Below are 22,357 nucleotides of genomic sequence, written 5' to 3'. Positions count from 1 at the left end.
ATTTCCTGATACAAATTTGCAAAGTTAGGGAATCTTGTTGCAGAATTATTAACTGAAGCCTATGCTGTGTAGAGTCATATCGTTAATCTTAAACATAAAAATGCTTCCTTTGTAGAACTCTGAGAGTCAAATGATTTGACAGGTTGATTGATAGGAATCACAAATGCCTATTTTAGAATGACTACTCAGCCTATGATACCACCTACTGTTTTCATAATTAGGTTTTTCTTTATGGAAGTTTTGGCCTAAGATTGTATTGCAGTATTTTGCTGTAATTAAAAACTGTAGATAATTGATTTTAACTGAAATTGTATGCCTTGCTAAGTTTTCTCAATTAAAAAATACAGCCTCTTAACTGTAAAGATTTTTGAAGGCTATGGCAAGACTGAAAGCTGTCTGAATCATAAAAAATAAAATACAATACTTTTCTAAGACCAGAGCAGTAAGTAAGATTGCAGGACTTTATGTGGATTATATATACACTGCTGCAGCACATCTGTACTATATAATTAAAAGGCATAATTAGATTGCTTTTAGGTTACTTGAAGGATTAAGAGATTTTAAAAACCATAGCTTGTGACAAAGGCATATATGCAATAAATTGATCGCTAAACTCTGAAGGGGTTTACACAGCACCTGAAACTCAAAATAAGATACGCAATTTGCGCTATGCAAATTGTATAGCTTATTTCGTATCTATTTCAAAATAGCTTATTTTGTCATTTGGCACTGTCTACACAATGCCAAATGTTGAAATAAAACACTATTTCGAGCCATCTCTTACTCCTTGTAAATGAGGTTTACAGGGATGGTGAAATAGCACATCCGCTATATTTCAAAATAGTGGACATGTTCAAAAGACATGGGGTAGCTATTTCAGGAGACCTCTGGTATCCCAAAATAACTTTGCTGTCTATGTATACCTAAGGTGTGCTGGGGCAAGGCCTGACATAAAACAGAAATATATTATAGTACTGTGGAGGGTCTAGATTGTGAAGAGACAGCAAAGGGCACCTATGTGTGCTGGAGAGAGTCTTTGTACTGTTCTGTGGGTTATGGGGCAGTGAAAGTGTTTGGAGCATATTCCATGGATTATACTGTCATTTTTTCTTGAAAGGCTGAATTCAAGAAGTTGCTGTATGGACTCTGTTTTTTCCATGCATTGGCTCAAGAAAGACGGAAGTTTGGGCCACTGGGTTGGAACATTCCTTATGAATTTAATGAGACTGATCTGAGAATTAGTGTGCAGCAGCTGAACATGTTCCTGAACCAGTATGAGGTACAGTAATGGATCACAGGAAATATATAACCCATTTTGCCCTGTAAGGCCCTGTAAATTCATGTAACACTAATTTCTCATTAATTTTGTCTCTTTCAAAATTAATGGAAATGATTGCACAAGAAAGTTTATTAGATAGTACTTCATAGAAACAAATATCCAATTGTGATTATTAAGGTGTCAATATTTCTGTTATAAGCCTGTATTTTTAGGGATTTAAATGGACATCAAAGTTCCTACTAGTCCAGAAACTAATTCAGAAAGACTTTCAAACTGAATGTTATTCCATGCAAAATGGAGTAGGTTTTGCTCTGCATATTCAGTTCACTCTTTGATGCCTTTATGTTGTCTCCGAAAGCCTAGAAGAGATACAGTACCACCAATACAACAGTCATATTACTGTCTGAAAATGTGAACCTAATTTTATAACTAAATGTGGCTTGCTCAGCAGCTAGAGACCTGGACTAGCACTTAGGAATTGGAATTTTATTCCTAGCTATGTCACTGATCTGCTGGGTAAACATGCAAGTCATTTCCACTCTCTGAGGCCATGTCTACAGGCCATGTCTACAGATTGATTCTGCCACAACTGATCTTCTGGAGTTCAGTTTAGCAGGTCTAGTTAACACTTGCTAAATCAAATTCAGAGGGCACAAAGTCAGCAGCTGGTACTCTTGCGCCTGCTCATAATGACTCTCCTTTGAAAAGTACTTGAGAGTTGTAGATGAAACATTCTACAGGTTGAAACTCTAGAGCGTCCCGGTGGAGGGCCAATGGCAATGAACCCTGTGGGGCTGGCAGGGCAGTGGGCTGCCCACAGTGAGCGAATGGTCAGGCCGCACAACTTGTAGCAGCAGGGCTGCCCAGTGGGACTGGGAGACCTGGCACTTTGTTGCCTAGTGGGTCCCAGAGCCGCACTACTGCACATACAGCAGCCCTGTGGGAGCTCCAGCATGGCATGCACACCTGCCTGCAAGTCCCAAAGCCCTAGCACAATGAACGTGGTTGCCCTGTGGGTCCTGGAGCCCTAGCGCAGTGCACACGACTGCCCTGCAGGTCCAGGAGCTACAGCACAGCACACATGCCTGCCCAGTGGGTCCTGGAGTCACGGCAGCGATATCTGCCCAGCAGGATCAGCACAGCAGTGGGGCCAGCAGGAGGTGGGAAGCCGACTGGAAGGCCAGCAGGCTGGGCCAGGGGGACCAGTGGCCGGGGTCCAGAAATACCCTCCCCTAGTCTTGCAAAATCCCTCATCCGAGACCGATCAGGTCCCGAGGGTGCTGGACCAGGGAGGTTCAACCTGTATATAAAATTTGGATATTTATTTATTTGTTTATTTGTGTAATTCTAAAATACGAGATTGGGGAAAGCTTTTCTCAGTGTTTTCTGTCGGTTTACATGAGGAATGTAATCGTTATATTTAACCAGTTACCACCTAAATGGGGGCGGGTCTGAGAGCTGCTTCAGCCCACTCTCATCCCCTGCAGGCTGTCTGGAGCACCTTCCACACTATAGCTGGGGTCTGCTCTGTCCGGGCAGGAGTGTCTTGGTAAACTGCACTGGCCAGGCCAGGCCCACTGCAGAAGGGGGCTGCTCCAGCAGGGCTGGAGTGCCCTTGCCCATAGCATGCCAAGCCAGGTCCACAGCGGGCAGGGTTGCTTTGGCTGGGCTGGAGCAACCCCTCACGTGGTGGGACCCGATGGCTTGGAGAAGCCCCCTGCCCAACGCTGGCTGGCCTTGGAGTCTGGCAATGGCCCTAAGTCAGCCGATCGGGCAGCCTGAGGGGCAGGGAGCCTGGTGGCAGAGCCAGGGGGCCAGGAGGGGAGCCCAGTTCAATGTACTGGTGGAGCCCAGGAAAGACCAGGGTCTGTCAGCAGAAGGGTTGGAATTGACCTTCCCTGATTCAACAAACTTCCTTCTTCAGAACCAGTCAGGTCCCGAGGATGCTGGATCAGGGAGGTCCAACCTGTAGTGTATTTCTAAAACACCTATACATAGGCTTATTTCATGTTCTGTAATGGGACATGTGCATGTTTTGAAGTTTAATAAGCTGCAGAATTTTGTTTTAAAAAATCATAGAAATGTAGGGCTGGAGGGGACTGATAAATCATCAAGTGCAAACTCCAGCATCATGGCAAAACCAAGGAAACTTAATCCATCCCTGACAGGAACGTCTCCATCCAGCGGATGGGTCAAATTAGTGGAAAGTGCCATTAGAACTCAGAAAGATCTTCTGAACTTTTTTTGTATTCTCTGAACATTTTTCTTTTTGATTTAATTATTTTTTGACTACAACAATTTTTGAGTTTGTATTGTTCAAGCCAACTACACACACTCAACTAGCCACATGTGGCTAGTGGCTAGCATGTTGGATACCAGTCTGAGCCAACTCTGGAAGCAGCAAAGATATAGCCGGGCATGTTTTGTAACAACATTCAAGCTGCCATATGACCCAGGAATTGGAGGCAAGTTCCTGCTGTCATCTTATTAGAATCTTGGCAATAAGTTTTGTCAGTGTCATAAATTTGTCTGCAGGCAGGTAAACTCTGAATGTTACAGCATCCAGAGAAGCTCCTATGACATCTGTGTGTTGAAATTGAATTAGAACTGAGTTTTTGATGTAGAGATGAAGTTCTAAGTTGCAGAACAGGGACATGGACGTTTGTATTGCAGAAAAAACATCAGTGGATGACCCATCCTTGAACAGCTAGTCATAAAGGTAGGGGAAGATTATTATTCCCTGCCAATGAAGATAAGTGACGACTCTTGGCAGGACTTTAGAAAATACCTTGGGACAGCAAAAGAGCCCTTGATACTGGAAGTGATCCTGGCAGACTATGAAACAAAGAATCCTCTTGTGAAAGGAGATGAATTGTGAATGCTAGAGGCTGCAAACCAATTCCCTGACTTTCCAGACAGAAATATTGCTGTAGAGTTACTAGCCTAAATTGTGATTACACAGTAGTGTTTACAAGTTTGAATGTTGATCTCCAGTCTACATTTTTTTTTAATCAGAAAATTTTCCCTCTGTGCTAGACTGAAACTGGTTTATGTGTAGAAGACAAAGGTTTTTAGACATAAATATGGCACTTTGACTGTGTCTAGACTGGCAAGTTTTTCCGCAAAAGCAATAGCTTTTGCCGAAAAACTTGCCAGCTGTCTACACTAGCCACTTGAATTTCCGCAAGAACACTGACTTCCTGCTGCCTGAATCAGTGCTTCTTGTGGAAATACTATGCTGCTCCTGTTCGGGCAAAAGTCCTTTTGCGCAAAGCTTTTGTGCAAAAGGGTCAGTATAGACAGCTCAGATTGGTTTTGCGCAAAAAAGCCCCAATCATGAAAATGGCGATCGAGGCTTTTTTGCGCAAAAGCGCGTCTAGATTGGCACGGACGCTTTTCCGCAAAAAGTGCTTTTGCGGAAAAGCGTCTGTGCCAATCTAGACGCTCTTTTCCGCAAATGCTTTTAACGGAAAACTTTTCCGTTAAAAGCATTTGCGGAAAACCATGCCAGTCTAGACGTAGCCTTTGTGTTTATTTAGGTAAAGGGGGCACTTGTTAAAATTAGCCCAAAAGACTCTCAGTCAGCTTCTCCCTGTGAAGTTAAAGGGCCTGTGGATGTAACAGGATGATGGTCTTAACTTGTGACATTGCTGAAAAAAATATGGATTTCTGAAAAGGTTGAGTTAGTTTGCATAGTTATAAAGTTTGCAAAAGACTGTGATCACTCTTGCCTATATGTTAGTTTCATATGTATTATAAATTAAACTCCTGAGTTTCTTATTATTCCTACAAGACAATAAAGTTGAGTGATTCAGTCTTTTTACTGCTGAACCTTGAACGATTCTGGAGTCAGATACTGACCAGAGTGAATATCTAATTGACTAGTGGTCTCTAAATGTTTTGTAGTGAAGTGCATTCATTGATTTTAGATTAATCTCAGTAGACTTGAGTCTATTTAAATTTCCAACATCACAAAGACACATTTTGACAGAAGTGAAAGTTTACAGAAAACTGTGACTTGCAATCACAGTAAGAAATCAAGAACATTCTTTTGCACACTTGCACACATCCCCTTTTTCTCATCCTCCGTAATTATTGTTTTAATTCCCAAGTGTAAAAATATAAGGAAGAAAAAATGTTTATCAAAAAACCTTCTGTATCAAACACTAGTAAGTTTAAGTCCCAAATTACTTATAGATGAAGATTTTAATTGTATTTATTTGGTCCAGTTTATATAACACATCTTAAGTTATGCAATAATGGTTGGGTATAAAAATAATAAGTAGATACACCAAATTCTGCCTTTGAATAACATCTACTGTATACAGTTGGGAGCAGAATTTAAGTTAGTGGCTGAGAAAGGGGGAAGTTTGGTGGAGAAGCTGAAAACATAAACAACAGAATAATATTTAAAGTGAATATTTTGTAAATCTTTCAAATAGATTACAAAAGCTCAAGTATAGTTGTGATGGCAAATGTTGAGCAGGTATTCAGGCAGATCCTTGATTTTATATTTTAGGAGCTCCCGTATGATGCCCTACGCTATATGACTGGAGAATGCAATTATGGTGGTAGAGTTACTGATGATTGGGATCGGCGCACACTCCGGAGTATTTTAAACAAATTTTACAATGCTGAAATTGTTATGGACTTAGAGTATAAGTTTGATACTAGTGGGCTTTATTTTTCCCCGCCTGAAGGAGATGTAAGTATTTTAAAATAAATGAACTTAGCTGTAGCTCAACGTGTACATTTAATGGCCAGTAGCAGAGGCTGCATGATAGTTAGGGCATGGCAAGTGAGCATGTACACATGCACACTACCATGAACTAAAAGTTGGTATAGACAAGCTCTCATAGTTTCCACTTCTGTAAAAAGTGGAAAATACATGTCCACAATGTAACTTAAGGTTGTGGTATCACTTTTGTGATATTTCTAAAGTGCTTACTGTGGTGATAGAAAATCCCATTAGACATCTCAATATCTTAAAAATTGCCCTTAATCCTTATGAATTCAGTGTTTATCTCTGTGCTAGGCTCTTAGCTGCTTTTGACAAATCCCACTAGGTGCCTAAATATTCCCTATAATATAGTTTTTTTAAGTTCTGTAAAAGTGCTACTGTAACCAGAACAGAGATAGAGATAGAATCCTGCCACTGTCTTCAGAGAGTCCCTTTTGGAGCTGAAGGTGCTCAGCTGTCAAGGTGATGGGCATGATGTAAGAAACTAATTGGACTGGAATTCTGCCCTAAAATGTATGCCCCTTGCATTTGGTAAAACTGGCACTAGATGATCCATTTGCTTGGGATGGCTGGCCAGTGCGAGAGAGATACTGTTTGGTTTGTTTGCTTTATGGGCACTTGTGTGTGTTGTCTTGGAGCTATTACTGGTATAGACTGGAGCTCCCAGTTTGATCACTGAGCCTTTTTAACATCTTGTCACTGCTCTTTTAAGTACCAAAGCTACATCGACTACACAAAGACCCTTCCATTGACCCCTGCTCCCGAGATTTTTGGGATGAATGCTAATGCTGATATTACCAAAGATCAGTCAGAAACTCAGTTGCTATTTGATAACATTCTTCTTACACAGGTATGTAAATGATCATTATGTAAGTCAGTATATTAAAGAACTGCCTGCTTTACACATTAGTGAGTTTACTGTTCAGCTGTAGTGTATTCAAAAGTGTTACAGGAATTCTCTATTGTTTCTCTATGTCTGTGAGATTTGTAATCAGAGAAGTTCTACTGGTGTGTCATTTTGTGGAAGATATTCAGTGAATTCTTTGTAACATTAATTCACAAAATTATGAATCAATATTTCATTTACATTAAAAAGATTGAAGAGCGCACTGGGAACACTAGTTGAGCCTAACATTCTAAGTAATTTGTATTATTGGCATTGCTAATGTAATAATAAATCACTTGATACTCATTTTTAAAACTATAGGTTATTTTCATTTTGTTCATATAGGAGGACATGAGTTACGAATTTGGGCCCCCGTCTTTTATAGACTTAAGCATGTGCATGATTTTTCTCACAGCAACATCAAAGAGCTATTTGAAATTCTCAAGACTGAACAAAATCCTATTAAATAATAAGCTGTCAGCATCATTTCTCAGCATCCTAAATTTCATAATATGTACAGTCTGGGGAGAAATTGAAATGAAAATGTTTTTAAAGGGTTCTGTTCTGACTATCCAGATGTGCTGTGCGAACGGAAATCTGGCTTGGCCTCACACTTACACGGTTTCATTACTTATAAAAATCTTCATGTTTACATTAGCAAATCCTGTGTTTATCCACAAAACATTTGTAGCACATATATTATCATCCATGTAAGGTTCCCTCAGTAGCTTTCCAATGTGCTATATTACAGGCTAGAGACTAGAGTGGATTGGCTTTTAGGCAAGAGGCTCCATCTGTTTTCATTGAAGTCGCTGGGCATAGTAAGCTCCCTGCCCAGTCACCTCTTGGCTCCCTCGGCAAGATCTCTCTAGTCTCCATCCTTCTTGCATGTCAACAAGCCTTGGTAAAAGTTGTGATGTGATCAGCCAAATTCTAGGGTAGTTCTCAACACACCAAAATGCTGAATAATCCACTTCGCCACTGAAATATAACCAGTAGGTCATCCGAACAGTAATTGCCTAAACAGACTGAAACTCAGAACAGTATTCTGAGTGTGAACTAAGCCTTTTGAAGGTGTCAAGTACACTGTATTACACTTTCAAATGGGGGAAGTCTTCAATCTGGTCAGTGCGTGATTGTTTCATCCCTAGACTGGTCTTTGAACAAAAACAATATTTTTAACAATACTGATTTAATTTGTTTCTCTATTTAAGTATTTACTGGCCTACACAAGGAAACCTCATTGTTACCTTTTGGCTGTTTACAGTCTCGAGTCACAGGTGCTGGAGCCAAATCAACCGATGAAATTGTTAATGAAGTGGCAGGTGACATCCTGAGCAAGCTTCCCGCAGACTTCCACATAGAGGCTGCAATGAGGAAATACCCAACCACCTATGCACAGAGTATGAACACTGTACTTGTCCAAGAGATGGGGCGATTTAATAAGTTACTGCAAACAATAAGAGACTCCTGTGTTAACATCCAGAAAGCAATCAAGGTGAGCTGCAGCAAGCTTTAAAAAAGCGAATGCTTAGGAGCTGAATTCTGTGACCTGTTGAGTCGTCAACTTCAGCTGCATTTAATGCCACTCTGCAGGATTGAGCCACTAGTCTGACGCACGATGGCAACACATATATTATCATATATTCAGTGTTCAGTCAGTACATTCCAAATGGGTGTAATGCATTTCTGTCACACACCTGTCTGTGTCCTGCCCAGTGTGGAGAAGCCATACTCTTCTTCCGTGGTAGAGATGTAGGTACTTAACTTTCAGTTCAGCAAAGTCCAACATTTAGTCCAGGTCTACATTAGGAGTTTAGGTTGAATTTAGTGGCATACGGTTAATTTTCTAAACAATGAGTCCACATTACAAAGCTCTTTGCATTGACTTTAAGGACTGCTGAAATCAGTATCAGTACTTCAGCTTTTCATGAGGAATAAAGCAAAATTCGACCTTCCATGTGTAGACCCATCATTGGGAAAGTAGGGGCTCTTGGCCTCCAAGGGGCATCCCACAGTGCCCTCTTGTGACCCGAACTTCTGCCGCTACTGCTCTCCAGGTGAACAGGAAAAGCCCTAGGAAAGATCCCCCCCCCAGCACCGGCTCCATGGTACCGCCTACCCCACCCCATGGTGGGAGCCAGGGAGGCTGCTGTGAAGGAGCCTCTGCCCACAGCAGGCTCAGGCTCACCACCGACAGAGGCTGCTCCATGAGGCAGAGCAGCCTCTGTCCATGGGGAACTCTAACCCCCCACGGACAGGGACTGCTGCCATCCTGTGCTGCTGCCTTTGTATCAGAGGCAACAGTGTGGGGCAGCAGGCAGCCAGGCCATGAGGGGAGCTGGTTTTTAAACTGGTTCCTCTCACAGACCAGCTCCAACCTGGAACCGCAAGCTTCTGCCTCTGATACAGATTGCACTGGCTGCCGGCCCTGGGGAGTATAGAATAGTTGAGTAACCACAAAGATTTCATGCAGTTACTTTAACTGTTCAGTTAAGGCTTCCAGTGGTCTCCAGCCTTTTTACACCCAAGATCACTTTTTAAGTCTCAGAACAGGCGAAGATCTACCGCCCCGCCTCTTCCTTGAAGCCCCGCCCCTTCCTTGAAACCCCGCCCTCTCTAATCTCCTGTCCATCAGTTGCTATCCCCAGCCCTTATACACTCTGTTACAGTTTATTTTTAAATTATGCACTATATAAAATTAAAATCACATGTTTATAGTTATGAAATAAATGGTCCGTTTTTAATTCATGCTATTTAAATGTCAAATGAAGCATTTACAATTATACATTTTGTTCTCTGCTGTTTTGTAAATCTAAAATCAAGTATCGATAATTATATATTTTTTCTTCCAATAACAAAGTCTCAGTGTGACACCTGTGCCTGAACAGTATCTGCCAGTGTTTTGAAGTCTGGGTTGTAGTCTGAGATTGCTAGTCGTATACAGTCCATCAGACGGGCATCTGTGATCCTGCGCCCAGCCTGGGAAGCTTGCTCCAGCACAGCTGGAGCTAGACACAGCCTCCCTGGGCTGAGCGCAGGGCAGCCGGGCTGGAGGGAAGAGAAGTGGCTGCCCGGCCAGCTGGCCATGGCGCTCAGCCAGGGTGCACCAAGCTCCATGTGGGCAGGCGCAGAGGGGAAGCTGCCAATCAGCTGGAGCGCGGGGCAGCCTCTTTCAGCTGAAAGCCACAGTCAGCTTGCTGGGGTGTTTCAGCCCTCCCGAACTCCCAGCTCCCACCATTCCTTGCAGCTACTCACCTGTGTTGTTGCTTGGTGAGTAGCTGCTCCTCAAATGAGGAAATCTAATGTAAATGTACTGCACAGGCGCGCAGTTCAGAGAGGGCTCAAGAGCTACTCTTAGAGCCCCTGAGATCTACCGGTAGATCGCGATCTACTGGTTGATGACCACGGATGAGCAATAGCTAACATCCCTATTCCCATGGGGGCACACCTCAGAGCAGGCAGCACATCTGTGCAGCACATGTGGTCATGACTTCCATGAGTTCAAGTTCCAGTTCACAGAGGCACAGAAGAGTGCCAGCATGGCGTGTGAAGGAGATCCTGGGCTTGGTCCTGCCTTGGGCAGGGGTCTGGCCTCGATAACCTCCTCAGGTCTCTTCCAGCTCTAAGAGTCTATGATCTTGGACCTCATTGAGGCATGGGGAAAGAAATGCATTCTCTCTGAGCTCTGAAATAGCAATAAAATTGTCCAAGTGCAAGGATACATCAGGGTCATCCAGCAGTTATTGACCTTAATAAATTAGACCTTATTTCATAGTGTAGACATGGCCTTAAGTGTCAGAGCCTCAGAAGCCCTGCTCAGCTGCTGCCAAACCATGGACTATAAAATCCCTAAGGCTACGTCTAGACTGGCATGATTTCCGGAAATGCTTTTAACGGAAAAGTTTTCCGTTAAAAGCATTTTCGGAACAGAGCGTCTAGATTGGCACGGATGCTTTTCCGCAAAAAAGCCCCAATCGCCATTTTCGCGATCGGGGCTTTTTTGCGGAAAACAAATCTGAGCTGTCTACACTGGCCCTTTTGCACAAAAGTTTTGCGCAAAAGGACTTTTGCCCGAATGGGAGCAGCATAGTATTTCCACAAAAAGCACTGATTTCTTACAGTAGGACGTCAGTGCTTTTGCGGAAATTCAAGCGGCCAGTGTAGACAGCTGGCAAGTTTTTCCGGAAAAGCGGCTGATTTTCCAGAAAAACTGGCCAGTCTAGACGTAGCCTAAGTGTTTGAATTGTTCAGTGGTATTGCCTCCTAGGTGCCTCAATCTGTGTCTAGGTACCTATTTCTCACTTAAATGCCATAGGGTGCTCAAATGAGACTGTCTGACCTACAGGGCCCAGACCAGTAGGCATTCTTCTGCATACAGGCTTGCACAAAATGGAAGGGATGTTTTCCTTATAATCTCTAGACCTGTCGTGTAGGGTATTCACCTGGGATGTGCAAAACCCAGATTGGTTGTCCAGTTTGGAGAGATTTGACCTTACTTTTCTCACCGCTCAGGTGATTGCCCTAATCACTGGACAAGTATGAGGCTCCCTCCGTTGCTCCTATTTCAGCAGTTCCATGTGTTCAGGTAGCAAGTGAGAAGGGAGTTGCAGCTGTACTCCTGTCTCAACCCTGAGCTCATTCCTAGAGTGAGGTGCCTACAGTGAGTGGGGCAACTGTTCTAGTTGCTAAAAGCACATCTTCATGTCTTGCGAACAACCAGGCCACTTCCTCCTCCGCTCCCCCAGCAATGGGTGGTGGCTAGAGTGTTTGCCTGGGATGTAGGAGAGTGGATACAAGTCCCTGCTCTGTCTGCCTTGGAGCAGGGCCTTGTACTCAGCTCTTCCTCCCAGGGGAGCATCCTAATCCTGGCTGGTTGTCTCTGAATCCCTCTTGCTGAAGCTATTTCACGTTGCATAATTAATTAAATATTAATTGGAGCAGACAAGTGACATGGGTCACTCGCCTCTGCCCTAACCACCAGGTAGTAGAGCCAGTCTCTCTAGCCCCTGTATACAAAGTGGAACAGCTTCAACGGAAACAGCGCAAAACCCACCTGCTGCTAAGCAATAGCCCTCACCTGGGATGTAGGAAGCCTGGGTTCAAGAACCTGCTGCAAATTGGACAAGTCTTCCACATTCCAGCTGAGCACCCTAACTACTAGCCAGGATGTCCTTGCCGCCCTGCTTTGCTCAGCTCCAGCCGCATAGATCTGGTTTCAGAGCATGCTGGTGGTCTCGGGCTCCTGAAAGAGGATGGGATTCGACCGCCTGGTAGGAACCTGTTGCCAAGGCATCACTTGTGTCAGAGCCCTGAGCAGCTTGGCAATGGTGGCGTGGCATCAGCAGTTAGGGGCTTTGTGCCTGTCTCCTAGCAGCAGTGTGTGCTCCCTAAGGGACGTTACACCGCAGCACTGTTTGACAGACAATCTCAGTGGCACCGTTGAGGATCTGTCCCACCATTACTTAAGAATCTAAAATCCCATTTTCACAATTCACGTAGGTGCTTTTGCCCAGTGGATGCACTGCCATGCAGGACAGCATGAATTTATGGTAGGCTCCCACAGGGAAAGCCAAACGCTTTGAGACGAGCGACATTGCGGCTAAAAATGTGTCACACTAGTGAGTACATGTAGTGAGAAAAATGTAAGCTAGCTTGGGTGTAACAATTGGGCTGTTACTGAGGCCTCTCCCACAAGCTGCTGAGTATGCTGACCTCAAGTGAGAGGTGCAAGTGCCCAGCTCTTGCAGCGTGTCTGGCAGTAAGTTTCAACTATACTCAGTGTCCCTTTTCACACCTTATTTTAGAGAGGAGGCAGATCGGTAGAGAGAGGCTCACTGCACGTATAACAATGAAAGGTATAGAGGTGATGCACTGGGTATGTGGATTCACATAATACAAGGTCAAGACAACATTGTTAAAACTACTACAAAGGAACCTCAAAGGCTATATCTATACTGCACCCTTCTTCTGCAAAAGCTTATGCAAATGAAGCGTGGAGTAGAATATCACCGCTCTTCATTTGCATAATTAATTAGGGTCCGTTTTTGCGCAAAAAGGAGCTGTGCAAAAAACCGTTCTTGCACAAGAGCCGTTCTTCCTCATTTTTTCAGAAAGAAGAACGGCTCTTGTGCAAGAGGGGATTTTTGCACAAAAAGGAGCCGTCTACACAGCTCTGCTTTGCGCAAAAGCCTCTTGCACAAAAACGGACTCTAATTAATTTTGCAAATGAGGTTCAGTGACATTCTACTCCACACTTCGTTTGCATAAGCTGTTGTGGGAGAAGAGTGCCACATCACACAAATGCAGGTGTGGCTTTGCTTAGGAGTATTCATAAAAGCTGGGAACATTTTCACTGGTAATGAGAATTTCAGAATAGTTGGAAAACTTGACAAAAGCCAGTAGAGTTTTGGAAGGGCTCTAAGTCCTCACATTTCAGGACTCTAATGGTGAGTAGGAAGAATTTTTCCCTACAGTAGAAGTCGCAAACTACGGGCCAGTTATGGCCAGAGCAATTGTGCACGCCTGGGATTCCTGCTACTGCAGGGAGCACAACTATTGCCATTGCATGGCACAAGGCCCAGCTGATCCCCAAAGCTGTGTGCTCAGGAGGATGAGGTGCCATAGGAAGGAGAGGGCAGGCCGATGAAAAGGGGCAAGTCTTGGGGGCAGTTACAAACTGCCCCCCCAACCCATCAGGAGGCCCAGTCTGGATTGCATAATCGCTCTTGTCAGGACTAGCCTGCAGGCCAGGAGTTTAAGACCCCCTGCCTACCAACTATTTATTCCATTCAAGTTACTTGAACCTTTCTCTGAAGCATCTGATACTGGCCACAGGGCTGATCCAGTATGGCAATTGCTAGATTTTTAGGTTCTTTTGGTCTGGTGTGGCTAAAACTTGGATTATAGCTCTTGGAATAAGAGCACAGGTGGCAGCATGGTTGCTGGTTACAATTTTGGGGTGTGGTCTGAGAAGACAAGACAGGGTAGTTATTGCTGAGATTGTTTTCTTCTGATTTGCGTTAGGGACTGGTGGTGATGTCCTCTGAACTAGAGGAAGTGGTAAACAGCATCTTGACAGGCAGAATTCCAGGAATGTGGATGAATAAATCTTACCCAAGCCTCAAGCCCCTTGGCAGCTATGTGAATGACTTTCTTACCAGATTAAAGTTCTTACAGGTGAGCACATTCTGTTTATGCTAATCTGCATGATTGCTGTTTAACTTTGCTCTCCAAGAGACTAGAAATACATATATATATTTCACAGAGTGAATGTAAGGAGAGGGCCATTCACCATTGCATCTGGTTGCATATTATGCCATTCACCATTGCATTGGATTATTATGTCTGCTCGTCACTGCACATAATAATAAAGCACTCAACTTTATTATGTACTATACACATCTCTTTCAGATAGCTGCTGCATATTAGAACTACTGTGAGACATGGGCAGTTTTGGTGCTCACAGTGGACGCTCTAAAGGCCTCAAAGGAGTGAGTGCCAGTAACAGTTGGTAGTTGAGATGTTCAGTGGAGTTTGATGCAGTTAAAGCTTAGTTATCTGGCAATGTGAATAGGAAAACTTTCACTGGCATTACCCCCAGCCACAGTACTGCTATGTCAAGCATACGTGCCTGACTCCCGCCTGTTCAGCTGGCCATTACAGGGCTTCTGACAATCAGTAATGCTGGCTGACATCATCAACGGGCACCTCCTTCCTCCTGTGCCTGCTTTGAGCTGCTGGGAGCCAGCTGCTGGTAGGGGCAGAGCAATAAGCTTTGCTGTCTGCACATTCAGTTAACTGGCAACCTGCATTCCCCGTGAGTGCTGGATAACAAAGCTTTCAATGTAAATAACAGTATTACATTTATTAAACTATAAGAATCCAAAACAGTGTTGATGGGCCTTTCCATTGGATTGTTGAAGTTGGGAAGTCATTTGAAAGCTCACTAACACCCAACAAGCCAAATACTATACTTACAGTACAATGCTTGGGAATTTAATGGCTGAGGGGAGTGGTCACAAACCATGGATTCTTCTCCCTGCGAGAGCTAATTCGCATAAAGTCTGATTTCACACTGACTCAATTGTTACCAGGTTGTTAGGATTATGTGAACTCCGTGAACTGATGCTCATATTAAAATCCACTTGAGGAACAGGACTGGGTTTTTTTCCAGTAGCCAGTGACATTTTGGAAAACTTCATAGATAAATCAGTGTTTTTGTTTGGCTAAAATACCACTGGCTTTTGCAAAAAGACAATCTTTGTGATACGACTTTTAATACTGTTCTAAATTATTTTTTCCCCTCATAATGATTTCAAGATAGTTTGTTGTCTTGTTCTCTTTTTTCTGCTATAGCTGTGGTATGAAAATGGAACACCGCCAGTCTTTTGGCTTTCAGGATTTTTCTTCACTCAAGCTTTCTTAACTGGTGCCCAGCAGAACTATGCCAGAAAATACACCATTCCAATTGACCTACTAGGGTTTGATTATGAAGTACTGGAAGACAAGGAATACAAAAATGCTCCTGAAGATGGTAAACAAACAAGCTTTATTAGCCACCTGCATTGATGTACATGTAGGAAATGTAATTCAGGAGTTACAGGTAGATACATTCCTGTCATTAACAGGTTTTTAAGCACTTAACTTAATGTGCAGAATCCTGGAAAATATAGGCCACAATGTGATTCACTAATGTCACTAAAGGAGGTTTGCACATTAAAGGCAACATTCAACAAAATATCTTTTGAATAATTCTAGTAGAACACCACAAATTAAGTATCAGCAAGACCATTTAGGTTATTCAGTATCTGGCCAGTAGACCTTCAGCAGCAGGATTATTCCATATATATTGTATTAACTGGGCACAGATCTTCAATGGAGCTATGACAATTTACATCAGCTGAGGATCTACTTGGGTGCTTTATCCAGGATCCTTGCATTATGAAACTTTTCCACCATCTAACAGATATCAATTGATTACTTAGCCTGAATTTTCCTTTTCTTCATTTCCTCCTGTTACTTTAATTCTATGTCCAGGTACTTAGAACATTTCAGTAACCAACTGAAAGCAAAATACTGCATGGGACTGTATTGTGCTAGTTAGCACCAAGAAAGTACACAGATTAATAATAGGGAACTTCAGGGGTGAAATGAGAAGGTTCCATTAAATTTATCAAAAGATACTATTGTATACAGACTACGGATGTGCCAATTGCAGTCCCTTCCCCTGTGTCTTCTTATCCTCATTCAAGTCAATCAGCTGTCCTCCGGTGGAATGGCTTAAACTGAGCATAATTCGGACTACCTTTTTAAACAGGAGAATTACCAAACTACTTTGCACTTTTGCCACAGTCTCTGACACTCCCTCCTTGCTCCTTGTAATCACTGATTACAAGAAAGGAAGCATAAAAGTCAGCCCGTTACTATAAGGGACTCCGACATGGCAATGCTATCCCTGTTAGAAGGCATGGGCAGTCACCGCTCCTGTTGTACCACCTGGGAGGAGGTACTATGCCAAAAAACTGGCACACGGATTTCAGTATTATTCAGTTGCACCACAGCCTCATGCGTGATCTAAACAGCATATGATAAAAAGCTGACCTAATTTCACACAGGACCTCTTGTATATTTAGTTTCTGTGCCCAAACGTAACTTTTTATACCTTTCTGCTTAATTCAGGGGTCTACATTCGAGGATTGTTCCTGGATGGAGCTCGCTGGAACAGAAAAACTAAGAAGCTAGCAGAGTCATATCCAAAAATCCTTTATGACACAGTACCTGTGGTCAGTATTTGTCATATTATTAGGTTTGGTGTGCACCCGTGCTCAGTATTTGTCATATGATTAGATTAGTCTAAATCTATCGTCAGAAGCTAAGCCTGTCATGGTAATGTTTGTTAGTACAAAAAAAACTTTTTTTTTTTTCCTCCTTTAAAAGTAAAAACTTTTGCCATCAGAGATGCCTTACTCACGATTTCCCACATGGCTCTGTGGCAACCAAAGTGAAGTAGCAACTTGTACTTTTTAAAACATATATCGAACCAAAAATATTTTGAGCAGCAGAACAGACAATTTGTGTGCAACAGAGGCACGGAGCATCAAAAGTTCATAGTGAAGTCAACCAAGACTTTTTCCGCAGGGGGTGGGGATTCAGCACTTTTCAGAATTATGCACAAGTTATTGGTGAACTACAGTGAGTTTAGAAAGTATTTAGTGAGTTGTGACCAAATTTAATTCTTACCAACTTTACCAAGAAAGGTAAATGGTTTATTCTATATTTTATCATAGATGTGGTTAAAACCTTGCAAGAGATCAGACATTTTGCTACGACCAAGTTATCTTGCTCCAGTGTACAAGACCAGTGAGAGAAGAGGAACCCTCTCCACTACGGGACATTCCACCAATTTTGTAATTGCAATGATGCTTCCTTCAGATAAACCAGAGCAACACTGGATTGGACGGGGAGTGGCACTATTATGCCAGCTTAATTCCTAAACTTTGCATGTTAATGGTTGTTTTTTAGATGAATCATTTGTGTAAGACGCACTTCAATTTTTAAATACTACTGGTTAGTGAAATCAAAATATTTAAACAGATCCATTACACTTCTGCCTTTCATGGGAGTTAAAACAAATACTAAAATATAAAAGTCATGTAATAAAACTTTGTAAAAAACAACCAATATGTTTGCTCCTTGAATAATTTTATTTTTGAAGCTCCTTATAAATAAGGAACATACATAAAATGAACACAACACTGCTGACAATGAACAAAACAGCTTTTGATCATTCCCAGCTTTATAAAAGTGTTTTAAATGACTTAGTTATAACAAAAAAAGATTTATAGCTCAGAAAGTATCTCATAGGACCTTAATCACATTTTTAAACTATAAACTGTAATGGAAAAAAATTCACACTGCATCTACCTTCTACAGTATTTTCTAAGCATAATCACTGCTGATTGACTGCAATGTGATCTACATGAAAATTCATATGGGATGTCACACAGTGACAGAATTGTAATATGCAAGTAACACTGATGCCCTCCAAAGAATACGTTAAATTAGACTGCATACAAGCAGAATGGAATGTTGAAGCCAAGTATGAGTAGACTGGAATTCAGATTGTCTGTAACTTGACATAAAACTACACTGAATGGATCTGAAATTAAACACTGGTGGAAACCTTTAGAAGAAGCCACAGCTGTTATATTGCTCTTCACAATCATAATAAATAGTAACATATAAAGAAACTAATTCCAATCTAGTTGAAAATGTTATAACATTTGGTACAACATTACCATGTTTTTCCATTTGGGAAAAAAAGTCTTCAGTAAAACTAACTGAAAATTGCTCCCCCCTCTTCTCCAGTAGATAGGTAGTATAATTACAATATAGCACATTCCAGCTAATAGAAAAGTAAATATGCTTCCTGAAATACAGAAATCTTCATTTGAAAAGAATTAAGAAGGGTGATTTTTTGACAAATTTCAATTCTGTGAGTTAAAAGCTCATTTAAATTTTGCAGCACTAAAACTACAGAAGAATCAACGACTGAAGTTTTCAAAAGCACCTGAGTATCTTCGGCTTCTAAGTCCAATTTTCAAGCAAGCTTTAGCATATATGTACACTAGAAATGCTACACGGACAACTGCACTACTGCAGCCACACCTCACTAGCACTATAGTGTAGCTGCTACAGCAATAGAAGGGGGTTTTCTGTTGCTGTAGTTCATCTGTCCCAGTGGCTAGGTCACCAACAGAATTTTTCTGTCAATCTAGCAACCTCTGCATGGGTGCGTAGGTTGGTCTAGCTATGTCTCTTATGCCACATCCCTAAGCAATGTTACTAAGTCGATCTAAGCTTTAAGTATAGATCAGGCCTTGGGAGGATAAGTAGCACTGAGTTTCAATGAGACAAAGGTCTGGATACTCAAAGGAATTTGGGTTCCTAACTCCTATTGAAATCAATGGTAGCTAGGCCTCAATATCTTTGAGGATCTGGGCATACATGTCAAATTCACTTTTGAAAATGGCACTACATTGACCTAGCTCTGCTGCTCAAGGGTGTGAAATATTAACATCCTGATAGAGTTAAACTGAACTAACCACCAGTGTACACACGCTAAATTGATGTAAGAATTGTGCCAGTGACCTAATCACGGTCTCTTGATTTGCCAGTGACAGAAAGACTAATCACTGCAGCAAGTATCTACACAAGAGCAGGGCAGCTGGGCCACTGTAGTGTAGACATACCTTTATACTCCAAAGTCATATCATTGCTCTTGAAACCGTTACCTAGCATATCCTACTCTTAAGCATTCAATGAGATGATGTCTGTTCTAATTAGGGTCTGATCTTCTAGTCGTTTTATGTGCAAAATTCCAAATGACTTCACTGCACAAAGGACTGCAGGACGGGACCCTTGATTTTGACTTCTTCACTGACACCTTTTACAGAATGGACACTTAATACTGTACATGCAAGTTTCTTGATACTGTATTAGGAACAAATACTGGCAGGAGCCAACGTATACCTTTAAAGGGGACGGGAGTGGCCAAGAAAAAGGAACGACTATATCGCTAAACTGAAGGATCAAAAGTAAAGATGAACAGGAACAGAGATTATTGAGATTAATCATTCATTAAGAATGAAGACACTGACTGGCTTGTTAAGATGTTAAACCAGTGCAATTTTTGATGCTAAGCAAACAAAACTTGACAGTGCACAGCAAAACAGAGCTTACCTGGCATACATAAAAATGAAAATTAGAACAGCAAGTTAAAAGAAGACCACCACCATACTTAGGACTGATTCTAGATTATCAAGTCAGACTGCAGAATTAACATGGCTTGTACATCGCACAAATTCACAATTTTAATAGGACAGCAGAATAGAAAAAAACTAATTCACACCTGGCAATACAAGCATTTTGGCATTAAACAAAGAAACTGATTCTAGCAGGTTAAGAATTTTTATGGTTCACCACATCTTCCCAACTCACTGGTATAGGTAATTTAATGACAGATGCTTTATATAGCCTAGATATCCAAGATATAACAAATGTTTAAAAAATTAACTCTTTACTGCTGTAAGTGGGAATCTTTCAGCACACAGTCTATTGCCTGCAATGGCTGGCGCTATCAGCTCTGATGCCAAGGCATTGAAGTAATACATTCAGATTTGAAATGATACACTAGTACTAATATACAGAGTATTTTTAATAATCTTTGTATCTGGGTTCAATACATTGGCTTTCAGAAGATATTACTGTAAAAAAGGAGAAAAATTTTGAATTCCAAGATAAATTGAACTGTTAAAACTGAGAAATTCCATTATGGACCCTTTGCTAGAGGTGCATTTGCATAAACTCACAGCCACAATTTATCAGTAGTTTAGGTTGTAAGTTGCACCCAACGTTTAACATGTTTAGCTTCTGAAGCAAACAAGCAGGAATACCATTAACTCTCTGACAACAAGGATTTCTCCCAAGTTAATACTAACTCTACTTCATTTTCCTACCGATACCAAGGAGCTAACATCAAATAAATCTTAGGAAAACTGATCCTCAATGGAGTATCTCTCTTTGCAGCAGATTACACAGACTGCCTCCTTAAACATGACTTTAGAACCATGAAATGCAGTTTAATGCGTACCCAGCATGTTTTAAAGAGATTTTTTTTTTAGTCCAAAAAAGCACAGTTTTTTCCAGTCAGGTGCTATGTTAGTATATTTAATTGTCTGAGGGTAACATCCACCACTGTGCAGAGGACCAGCTTGCCATCTAAGCCTTACGGAGGAAGTGACATCCCCCACGGCAGAGAGATGGATTTCACCTTTAAAGTTGTGGATTTTGTTCAACTGTAATGTGAAAAGATATTTCCAGAACAGACTAGGTCTTTCGCTGCATGCTGATTTGTAAACAATTGCACAATGCTTAATGTGCAGCACACACAACTTGGTGTTTTCATATTTAAATTCTGCTTCTTGAATTTGGAAGGTACACTATGTGCACCATTTTAGTTAGCAAGCAGCAAAAGTTAATCTATGCAGAAACAAATAGACTGTAGTTGTGTAAGTAGTGCAAGCCACTGCCATTTCTCTGAGCAATGTGCATACAGTACAACAATGCAGACTCAAAGCCATACAGTAACATCGTAACCACAGCAATTTCTGGAAATGGTCAAAACTGGATGTCAAACACAATTTTATCTTCATACAGTGCAATCACCAGCATCATAGCAAATCCAAGGAGCAAGCCTAAATTCTGGAGAATGAATTGCCCAACTGGACAATATCCATGTTCTTCATTATCGCCATCTCCATGCAGCATTTCTGGAAGCTGAAAAAAAAAAAAAAAAAACCATTTTACAAATATTGTGACGGAAGTGAAATAACTGTCTAGTTCACAGCAAGATACTAATAGCAGCAATACTGAGATTCAGTTAGAAAAAATTATCACCAACCCACTGTATAATTTTCCCAAAGAAATGAGGCTCTAGCACACTCCTTTGGGCATTCTAATGTGATTGTTTGGCCACCATGTTGCTTGCTTGTTTTGAATATCTACACAAACTCAAACGTGGCAAGCTGGGACATACGTGCAGCACGCTGCACACTAATAGTCCACGTGGAGCTACTGATGTGCACTAATTTTCCCTAGTGTGCATTAGTGTAATACATTTGTAAATACCCCGGCTTGCTGCACCATAAGAATTTGTGTAAACATGCCCTTAACATGGGAACCATGCTGCTCCAGTAAAGGCTATAAATACACATTCCTGATATTGAACATTTATAATGGATGAGCTAATTAAATGACATTTCTGTGACACTGTAAACTGTTACTCAATTTTAACAGCCATATACGACTAATTACCTTTCCTATTACATATATTTATCTATACCCCATAAGTATTATAGTCATAGGAAACAATATATAAATGTGTCAATTCGAGAGAAATTCCACGTAAGCAAGTCAAATACATGGATATTTTTGACTTGCCTGGTTAGAAATTAGGGTTGTGAATGTTTAACCGGTTAACTGGTAAGCCTCATCCTTAATGGTGAGGGGGTGCCCGCTGATCCAGAACAGCCTTTGTCCACAGTGGGCCCCCTATAGGCAGGGGCTGTTCTGGTCTCTGTCTGAAGTGGGCCCGGGTGCCCTGCCTGTAGAGGCGGGTTGGGGGAGGGTGTAGCTCCAGCTATGCTGGAGCTATACCCTTCCCCCAGCCTGCCTTCCCTTTAATAGGTTAGCTGGTTAACCAATTAAACAGGATTCTTGGAAGGGAAGACAGTATCACATAGTCCTCTCCTCACCCCTCACATAGAGCCCTCTCCCCACCATGAAGCTCGGCACTGATACAGCCAGTACTGATAAAAATAAATGAGAAATCTAGAGGAGACAATGGCAATGATACTGATGAAGCCGTCTCTGATAAAACAATACTGCA

General features: G+C 41.8%; 2 protein-coding genes across 8 annotated transcripts in view; one reads left to right on the top strand and one right to left on the bottom strand.

The window, feature by feature from the left end:
* The window catches only part of DNAH7 (dynein axonemal heavy chain 7), a 244,255-nt gene extending 226,853 nt beyond the window's left edge, over positions 1-17,402 (top strand). For all 5 annotated transcript variants that reach the window (XM_075934216.1, XM_075934215.1, XM_075934214.1 and 2 more), the window contains 8 exons: positions 1,118-1,279; positions 5,799-5,984; positions 6,733-6,870; positions 8,174-8,404; positions 13,933-14,085; positions 15,265-15,442; positions 16,588-16,691; positions 17,196-17,402. In XM_075934216.1, the coding sequence (XP_075790331.1) occupies positions 1,118-1,279; positions 5,799-5,984; positions 6,733-6,870; positions 8,174-8,404; positions 13,933-14,085; positions 15,265-15,442; positions 16,588-16,691; positions 17,196-17,402 (1,359 nt within the window). The remainder of the gene's footprint in view (positions 1-1,117; positions 1,280-5,798; positions 5,985-6,732; positions 6,871-8,173; positions 8,405-13,932; positions 14,086-15,264; positions 15,443-16,587; positions 16,692-17,195) is intronic.
* SLC39A10 (solute carrier family 39 member 10) overlaps positions 15,439-22,357 on the bottom strand; it is a 56,878-nt gene continuing 49,959 nt past the window's right edge. For all 3 annotated transcript variants that reach the window (XM_075934218.1, XM_075934220.1, XM_075934219.1), the window contains one exon: positions 15,439-21,246. In XM_075934218.1, the coding sequence (XP_075790333.1) occupies positions 21,088-21,246 (159 nt within the window). In that variant the 3' untranslated portion in view covers positions 15,439-21,087. The remainder of the gene's footprint in view (positions 21,247-22,357) is intronic.

Source organism: Pelodiscus sinensis, chromosome 7 (genome assembly GCF_049634645.1).
Source record: "Pelodiscus sinensis isolate JC-2024 chromosome 7, ASM4963464v1, whole genome shotgun sequence".
NCBI lineage: Eukaryota > Metazoa > Chordata > Testudines > Trionychidae > Pelodiscus > Pelodiscus sinensis.
Note: the sequence above shows the minus strand (reverse complement) of the source record. Positions and strands in the feature narration are given on the sequence as shown.